At 30.4% G+C, this 9,726-nt stretch overlaps 1 protein-coding gene across 4 annotated transcripts; it reads right to left on the reverse strand.

Annotated features, from left to right (window-relative positions):
• Window positions 1–2,861: 2,861 nt before the first annotated feature.
• Window positions 2,862–6,123, reverse strand: LOC115974455 (anamorsin homolog). Of its 4 annotated transcripts, XM_031094833.1 has the most exons (4): window positions 5,675–5,938; window positions 4,343–4,509; window positions 4,174–4,269; window positions 2,862–3,706 (listed from the first exon to the last, which is right to left on the reverse strand). In XM_031094833.1, the coding sequence occupies exons 1-4, from the start codon at window positions 5,703–5,705 to the stop codon at window positions 3,530–3,532; spliced, it is 471 nt and encodes a 156-aa protein (XP_030950693.1). In that variant the 5' UTR covers window positions 5,706–5,938; the 3' UTR covers window positions 2,862–3,529. The 4 variants fall into 4 exon arrangements, 1 of the variants encoding a protein (XP_030950693.1); XR_004087927.1 differs by lacking the exon at window positions 5,675–5,938 and adding an exon at window positions 5,959–6,123 and having other exon boundaries at window positions 2,862–4,269; XR_004087929.1 differs by lacking the exon at window positions 5,675–5,938 and adding an exon at window positions 5,464–5,665 and having other exon boundaries at window positions 2,862–4,269.
• Between the last annotated feature and the right edge of the window lie 3,603 nt (window positions 6,124–9,726).

Genomic DNA, 9,726 nt, shown 5'->3' on the forward strand with positions numbered 1-9,726 from the left:
AGCCAGCCATTGGAAAATTAAAAGTTACTTGGAAAGTGGTATTTGATAATTTATCGAATTATCAAATAATAAGCTGTATTTGTCCTGTGAGTTTTTTTTTTTTTTTTTTTTTTTTTTTTTTTTTTTTTTTAATTATCTTTGAAAATAAGCTTTGTATTCATTATGTCTTGTAATTTGTATGTGTGAGTTAAGTTTTTAACTATTATAGTACTATCTCTTATGGAGTATATAAAGTATGATCATGACATTTCTTATTGAATACATTGCTTAATCTTGATAAATTTGAAAATATCTACCAAATTAGAATGTACCTTATAGGAGGCAAAACATTAATTAAGCTAATTATAATATGCCATGTCAAAATTTAGTGACAAATTCCAAATTTATGCATCATAAAATTAATTAAATCAAATCATGACATGTGTCATCTAAGATAAATTTTCTATCATAATTGATGAATAATTATCTTTATTAAAATAAATAAATAAGATAAAGATAATTATCTACAAGTAACAAATTATGGCGAGACTCTTTGTTGATTATTATCTTTATCAAAGTAGAAACTATATCAAAACAGATAAATAGAGATAATTATCTATAAGCATTAAGTTTTCGTGAGACTCTTTTAAATCAATCAGAGTCTACTACTTATCTTCAGGAGATCAATTCAAAATGAGACTTATCCTCTAAAACCACTATATATAGAGGACACCCCCTCTCATTCTCCACCAACTTTTCAAGACGTCAAAACTCTGGAGAAATTCTACCAAGAATGCCCAATGAACATTCAAAGAAATTAATTTGAATCCTTCTTCTAAGATTTGAAGTTCTATTGGAATCAAGATCAAAAGCCTCCATAAACTTCAAAAAGCTCTCAATCATTGAAGTTCAATGAATCAAACCTCTAAAGCCCTAAGGAACTTCAACCCAAAATCCTTCAAATTCAAAGAATCTTCGAAGAACTTGAAGAACAAAAGATTCAGCCTTTTAAGAGAGATAGACTAACATTTAGATAACAAGGTCATAGGCAAAAAAAAATTGTTGCCTTAAGGTATAACATAACATCTCACAAAAATAAACAAAAGCCAAGTCTTCAACTTATGGTAAAAAAAATTAAATTGGAAATGAAAGGAAAAAAATATGTAGATTACTTTATAGCATCTTTTTGTTAAGGACTTTTATAGTATGAAATTTTAGCTTTACAAACTTGATCTAACATCTAGGACTTTATAATGTATAGAGGCACTCTCTTCTACTCTAAGAGAGATATAAAAATGGACTGAATTGACTAAAGTGGACTAAAATGTTCGGAATGGACCTAATGGGACTGAAATGAAGCGAATGTGACCAAACTGGATTGAAGTGGACCAAGTAAACCGAATTGGACCAAAGTGAACCGAAATGTTACGTTCATGTGGCTCAATAAGAATGCAGTAACAATAGACTATGAAGCACGGGTGCGTTTTCGGATTTGGGTGCAGGTGCGGGTGCGAGACTCGACAATTTTTGAAAAAGTAAGGTATGGATGTGGCGATTAAAAAATTATTAAAAATATTTTTATTTATATTTTTAATATTAAAATATTCTTAAAAAACACATTATATTTCCTTGGTTCACAAAACAAAGAAAGAAGAAGGAAAGAAACACAAAACACAAAAGAAGCAACAAATATTCAAAATAAAATTGAGAAATGACAGATTTAGGATGTTTAATTTGGGCCTCATTCAAAACCGATTTCGGCTGTTCTGGCATGATTAATACTACAAGAAAAATGCCTATTAGCGACCAAGAATTTTTTACGGACCCAAAAACCCCTCTCAAAAAATCTTATTTGTGATGGCAAAATAATGCCCTCGCAAATACTTGGTAAAATGTAAAATATTTGTGACCAACAAAAAAAGCTGTCGCTATTATGTGTTATAGCCGTCACAAATACTAATATTTTGGACGGAAATTTTCCCTCCATATTATTTGCGAGGGACAATTAAAAATCTCTCGCAAAAAGTGTATTATTTATGACGGTTAAAAAAATGCCGTCACTAATACTAAATTATTTGCAAGGGCTAGGATCGACCTTCGTAAATAATCATTAAAATGTAAAAAATTTTGGAGGGAAATGTTCCCACCAAATTATTTCTAATGGACATTATTAGTTATTCTAAAATTCAAAGAAAAATAAAAAGAAATACATAAACATATAGTACTTTGTATTCTTTAGATGAACATTTTGTTTACAGTCTAAAAAAAATGTCTTTTATATACATCCTATATATGAAAGGTTTGTTCTTATTTTCTAATAAATTTTACCCATAAAAAAATGATAGCAATTTCAACTTCAAAATAATAGCCTAAAATTCAAAAATAGCAGCCTTTTGTACTCTCTCTTTCCAAAAGTGAATAAAATTTTCTTCCCATCAAGGAAAGCGAGCTTGTCCAATTGAAATATAAGCCAATCACAATATAAACATTATTAAATAAGCCAAGTCTCTTTTTTTTCTTTTTCTTTTTCTTTTTTTCTTTTTTTAAGGTAAAAAGGATAGAAATGCTTTATTAGAAACAAAGAAGAATTACATTAAATAGTCCTTTTAAAATGGAAGCGTGAAGAAATTTTTAGCAATTACAAACAAACAACCTGTGTTTCCTTCCCATTTTGTGGAAAATGCTTATAAGATAGATGTCCAACATCAGATTTGTCCTACAAATATATTTTGATTTATGTTGTGCCCAGGACAGGAAAGAACACAAAATAATAAATTAGTTCCTTCCATGTCTTAGCAACTTTAATAGCATTAAGCTATAAGGAGAGATTTAGATTTCACTTTCTCATGTATTAAAAGTCTCTAGCTTATAATGATAATTGCTGTCATATAAGCTGTATTTTGGATATCTCACCAATTTGATAAAAGATTCGTAACAAACAGGGGGACAAGAAAGGAAAGATTAAAAGAGAATTCTAGGAATAGAAGCAGTAGAAAAAATCCTAAGTAGAAGAATTAACAGCGGAAATTGCATACAGATGTAAAACTAGAATATAAAGGACCTCTGATCAAAATAATTTCATTTCATTTCTTTTTATTTTTTATTTTTTATTTTTGGCCTCATTATGTTTCATGTCATTCCAAATGTTTCTCGTGGCACACAGTTGGACTCACTGCTCTGGAGACTAGATTATTAGATCTCCTTTGAACCTGAACCTGGTCAAATAGATTTATATCTACGATCTTCCTTTTGATACTATTAATGTCATTACTATTTGGAGCAGAAAGATTCTACCGTAAAATTGGCAAATCTTCTCTGAAGTCTTAGCTTGTCTGATGATGTCCCACCATATAAATCCATCACAAATATACCACCTTTATTTGACAAGGCATCAAGGACATGCTTAAAATACAAAACCAGCTCTGCACGTTTATGGAGACAACAACAGCTATAGTTAAATGTACAAACAATAGATCCCACTTGCACAGTAGATTCTAATGCACAAGTCTCAACCATCTTTGCCCTCTTGCAGTGTAATTTTACTTATCAGTTATTGAGGCTCAAAGTTGACTAGCTTGGCCTCAAGAGGTTGCAAGCCATTGCCATGAAAGAGGGATATTCTGGAATAGCCATCAGCCCCAACTGTACTTATGTTCTTCAACAAGCACCAATTTAGAGCCCCAAGGTCCAAATCCAATCCCACAGCAGTCCTTGAATTACTGCAGGACTGCCAATCTCATAGAGGAAAAAGGTAAACATTTTTTGCTTGGCAGATTTTTAGGTAGCATTTGTCATTTTTATTGCTAAAGGCTGACAGCTTGCGACTCCTATGGACTGCTGGTTCATATGGAAAAATGAGAAAATATAACCAAATAAATTTAGATCACAGCAATTATAGAAGAACTTCATTAGGCTTTGATTTCACTATCTATTTATTACTTTGGAAGACATTTGAAGTTCAAGCATCAAAGCACCATAAGATTTGCATATACTAGGTTCACCTTCACAGCTCAAAGAATAATAAAGTACATGGCCTTTGGAGCTATGCAGTTATAATCAGTTTTGGAAACAAAGCCAAATTCCTTACCATGTGATATATATATCTTAAAATCTCCAATTTTTAGAAAGGGTTGCATTGAGGGGGTAGAGAACAAAATAATACCACTTTAAACAGGCTTAGAGACAGAAACTTACCCCAAAAGACTGACCTTCTGATGGAACCGTTGATTTGAGAACTACCACTTCTAGGAAACCCGCCAACAGTAACTTGCGCTCAAGAGCAGAGGTTATCTGTAAGAAAATCCTATTAAAATCTATCACTTCAAACTAATTTCATATAATCACAAAACTTCAAACTAATTACCTTATCTGTTTCTCCAACAGTAGACTTAGGATTCTTATGAACTAGGATTGTCCCACCAGGCTTCAATACTCTTAAGATTTCCTCAAACAACTGGTCAGTGGGAAATTCAACTGATCTACAGATACAAATAACAGTCTCGAAAGAGGAAGACTCCACAGGCAGCTGATCTATTGTAAGTCAAGACCATAAGCAGAAGAGAAATGAGAACAGAATATTTGAATTAGAACTACTATGGAAGCATTCTCTAAAAAAAAAAATGGAGGCTTGAATTCAAAAGACCCTGTAAGAAGGTCAGGTAAAAAAAAAGGCTAATAGAGTTATAAAATTATGTATCATGTTAGTAGGGGCTTGTAAAACCAAGCTATTTATAATCTGAAAAGACTGAAATTATACAATAAATGGCATGAAGACTTCCCAAAAAGAAGAAGCATAAGAAACAGCTATAAATAATCATCATGATCCAAAATTTTCTATAATTAAATTAAGAGGAAAAGAAATAAGGAATAAAATAATTACTGGTTAAACTGGTTAAGTTTGTGAAAATAAGAGTGTTAATATATATATATATATATATATATATAAGTTGCTCAATCCAAATATGGTCTTGAATTTCAAAATTATTGTTTTAAAAATAATATTCTATGCTCCCCTCTTTATCAACATCTACAAGTATGAACATGTAAACATACAGCACATCATCATCTCGATCCTTTGTTCAAAAATTGGCATCCAAAGACTTTTAATACTTGATCATGTGGATGGCTCATTATAGACACATCAAAATTGTAAGAGGGAATGTGAACTGAGTCATGACAAACGGAGCATGCAATTGAAAATAGTTTTGACTACAAACTTTGAACGGATTAAGTCATTGAAATAATCTCAGACTTTAATACAATCAGATTGTGTGTGTGTGTGTGTGTGTATTAGTCACTAATTAAGGAACTATCTAACATGCAATTTTAAGGAGAGCTCATAAAAAGTACCTAATTAAGGAACTATCTTTTAGCAAAGAGACAGAGCCACAAATCATACATTTACAAAAGAAGGGGAAAAAAAAAATGCAAAGTCATGAAATTATTCAAGGAAAAAAGAGCACTATTTCTAGGTTAGCAAATTACATTTTTACAAAAGTCGACAAGATGGTAATGACGAAAACGCTCGTATCACATCCACCACTTAATTAGTTGGAGCATGCAGTCACAATGATCATATTGTTTCATGCCCCTCTAACTAAAAGGGTCTATTTAATCCAACACCCTATTCTATTTTCCGTATAAACAACGAAGCACAATCTAGACCTATAACACATAAATGTTATGAAAATCCTACCTTTTATCAAAAACATGCAACAAAGCAGCATAAAAAGAACAGAATAATTGCATTAAACAGTTACAAGATTGAAGATACACAATATAAATCACAGAAAAGAATAATTGCATAAAATAGTTACGAGATTGAAGATACACAACTTGAAATTTAGATTTATGAGATAGATTATTGAAGGGCATATTAATCACTCAATAGAAGGGGCTGGTTGGTTAGGAACGTTTTCTATATGATTGCAGTTTAAAACTGTTTAAAAAAATATCAACAACATAAGTTAGGTGAGAGACCTGTGGGGTTCCAATTTCTGCTTCTGCTACTGCTACTGCTCTGCTGCCGCTGCCAGGTCCTTTAGTCGCTTTTCTCTTTTGTTTTTTTTTGGGTGTCTTGCCGCGCAGTTGTGTGTTGTCAGTTGGCGTGAGTTGGGAGTGTTAGAGGGAAAAGTGAAAAAATTAAAGGGAAAGGGGAATTGTGTTCCGAGGGAGTGTTACTTAGAGGGAAAAGTGAAAAAAATTTTAAAAAATTTGAGGGAAAGGGGAATTGATAGACATGTGGCGCTAAGATTTAAAGTTTTATAAGAAATAATTATATAGAGGTGTTGGACATGGAGCTGTCTCCTTTTGGTCTTAATGGCTCTTTGTAGTGTTTTATTTTATTTGGGACTACACTGCATGTAGTGAATGTCCCACCTACGCTAGTGTATGCATTAGTTTACTTTGTATGATTATTTTTGGTATTTAATAAAAGATTTTTATTGTTCTGAGCTCAAAAAAAGTTTTATAAAAAATTGCGTGTTATAAGAAATTATTTTTTGTTAATTTAAATTTTAGAAGATATGTAGCGGCATGTGGTTTGAAGTTTATAAGGTTTAAAGTTTAAACAATTATTTTTCACAAAAAAAAAAAGTTTAAACAATTTGTATAATTTTTTTATAATAAACAAGAATAAATAGGAGTATGTATATGAAATACATAGGTTAATTAATGAAATAAATTAGATATAATTCATAAATTGAATAGCTCCTCAAAATTAGATAATAAGAAAGATTATATGTCATATGTTAAAAGAACAATATGAAATCTCCACAATGAACTATATCAAATACTATAAAATAACAATATAGTTCAGTTATTAAATAGTAAAAAAAATTATGGGTTTGCTTATATGTAAAAATGGCTTAATTTGAGCTCAATCTGGTTGTTCAATTGAGCTTAAATTTCATCAACACCAATATTTTACCATGCTATGCAAATCCAACAGTAATAATTGGAATCTAAATAGGCACATGAAGGTTAAATGTCGTATGACCGTACTTTGATCGGTTCGCTCTCACAATCAAACCATTTAATCACACCCTAATTTCACCAATACCCATTATTTACCGTGCTCTTCCCATTCAACGGTTGGACTTTGAATTTGGTGCCATTTTCAAAACTATCAAATTCTAGACCCATGCCCTTGCAGGGCTGGCCTAAGGCCCCCACCACAAAAGGCTCAAAATTTTAATCCTTAGAAAAAAGGCATTGTCCCCTGTTGTAAAAGGCTCAAAATTTTATAAAATTATATATGTATGTGTATGTGTATGTGTATGTGTATGTGTATGTATATATGTGTAGGTGTGTGTGTGTGTATATATATAATGGTTGTTTATTATTATTGGTGATACTAAGGATAACACAAATTTACTATAGGATTACAAATTGACATGTTACCTATCACAAAAAAGAAATTTAAACATTCATAATTAGGTTGTTGAAGTTTATCAATCATAATCATTTTCATATTATATTGTGAACATTTTTTAGTACCATTAATGCATTTTTCCTTTTCATTTCTATCAAGACTTCCAAAATACAAGACCAATAGCAACCTAACCCAATTGAAATCCTAAAATGTTTCAAAAAAATGTTACAAATGTGTTAAATCACCAATTATAGATTAATCTCTCTCTCTCTCTCAAAAACAAGTAATAAAATTAAAAATTAGATTATAATTTTACTTAACTATACATTGTCATATATCCAAAATAAAGTATTTTTTTTAATTGACATATATTTTTATTTCTTTTTATTAAAATTTATGGTTGAACTATGATATTAAATTCTCTATATGAAATTAACATTAGTTAAGTTGGTATTATTCTTCAAATTAAGTATTTAATATTATATCAAATTAACCTTGATTTGATTAGTATTAAATAATTTTATTTAATTAATATTTACATATAAAATGCTTCATATGAATTTTTTTCTTAAGCCCCAAATTATGTTGAGCCGCCTCTGCGCCCCTATACCTATCCCCTAAGGGAAAACTTTGACTACCTTGACCAAAAAATGCAATATACATCCTTTAAAATTTTGTTTAAAATCCATTTTTTTTCACCTTGATTTTTGAAAAATCTCTTTTAACAATAAGATACTAGTAGGCATCCCATGGATCACACATAAGAGTGACCGAGGTAGCCCACACACATTGAGATTTTTATTTTATCTCGACATTAACCCTCGCTAGTCATGGGTTTTTTAAAAAGATTAAAAGTAAGGACATTTTCCCCCTCGAAGATCAAAACCATTTATATCTAAGCACATGTATTATTCTAAACTAGCATATAACCCATGTTTACACACGAGAATGTTCAATTGTATTGGTACTATTAATGTTAAGTTTGGATTATTAAACATATAGAAAATTAGTTCGACCAAAACTTTTATATTTTGGACTAGTTATGTTCTCTAAACTTTACCTATTAATATCTCTCTCTCTCTCTCTCTCTCTCTCTCTCTCTCTCTCTCTCTATATATATATATATATATATATATATAGATGCATGTATGAGATCATGGGACATATGTCCTCAAGATTGGGCAAGTGTCTTGTTTAATCTATGTTGCACAAATTTTAAAGGGACAATCAAAATTAGGTCTTGAATATGGTCAGGCCCCTAGTGATGAAAAAAAATGAGGGAGAGTGAATTGAGATGCTTTGATCATGTTCATATGGGGGTAGCTTATGCATTAGTAAAAAAAAAGCAAGTTGAACAATCAAAAAAGGGTTGAGGAAGACCAAAAATAACATTAGAAAAAATAGTAAAATATGACATGTCAATTAAAGTTTTTTTTTTTAATAGAAAATAAACAAACTAAAGTTAATTTTACCAATCATGATATGCCATATATTTACTTCCTCTTTTTCAATTAAAAACTTTAGTTATTTTATAAAGAAAGTTGAATAAATACATAGCAAGTTTTGATTATAGGAACATAAAAAATAGTAGTACAATGACTTATATTGGAAGTCCAAAACTTGTTACATTGTGTGTGCAACTACTAATAATGTTATCAATAAATTTTGGACTTGATGGCCTTTTGTGATTAAAATCTTGGATTAATGAGTTTGGCAAGTATTTATATCTTTTTATTTAAGTCAAGTATAAATAAGATTGAAACTCTCACATTGAAAAAAATATAAATAATATTTCTTCTAAAAATAAAAGTATAAATAAAATGGACTTTAAATACTTCAATCCATAAATTATTTTGAAAGATAGTCCCCTTCTGTAAACATGTTGTATATCTTTTTTTTTTTGAATGCTAAACAATGTAAATTTTTTTGTCAATAGTGCGAGCAATCTAAAAATTCTAATATATTTTAATCCTAAAATATCTCTCTTCAGGGTCTCTTATCCCCTTTCTCTCTCTCCATCTCTCATCTCAGACCAGGATTCAGATCCTCTAGATTTCTTAGGAAACTCTACCAGTAGATTTCCTTAAATCCTAACCACTTTTTAATGATTTAATGGTCTAGATTCTGCCATGTCAGCATTCCACTAACAATATTCTTAAAATAATAAAATAATGTTGCAAACAAAACAATTAATATTATTGTTAGTGGAATGCTGACATGGCAGAATCTAGACCATTAATTCATTAAAGAATGGTTAAGATTTAAAGAAATCTATTTGGTAGAGTACCCTAGGAAATCTAGAGGATCTGAATCCCTCAGACCAAGCCTCTCTCTCTCTCTCTCTCTCTCTCTCTCTCTCTCTCTCTCTCTCTCTC

The sequence above is a fragment of the Quercus lobata genome, chromosome 2, assembly GCF_001633185.2.
Source record: "Quercus lobata isolate SW786 chromosome 2, ValleyOak3.0 Primary Assembly, whole genome shotgun sequence".
In the NCBI taxonomy this organism is placed as follows: domain Eukaryota; kingdom Viridiplantae; phylum Streptophyta; class Magnoliopsida; order Fagales; family Fagaceae; genus Quercus; species Quercus lobata.

Bases quoted from the DNA above. Each gene is read 5' to 3' on its own strand.
- LOC115974455 (XM_031094833.1), bottom strand. From the start codon at position 5,705: ATGCTGCTTTGTTGCATGTTTTTGATAAAAG. The intron at 4,270-4,342 runs GTAATTAGTTTG...ATTTTCTTACAG, and splicing joins CTGTTGGAGAAACAGATAAG to ATAACCTCTGCTCTTGAGCG. The intron at 3,707-4,173 runs GTAAGTTTCTGT...TGAGATTGGCAG, and splicing joins CAGAAGGTCAGTCTTTTGGG to TCCTGCAGTAATTCAAGGAC.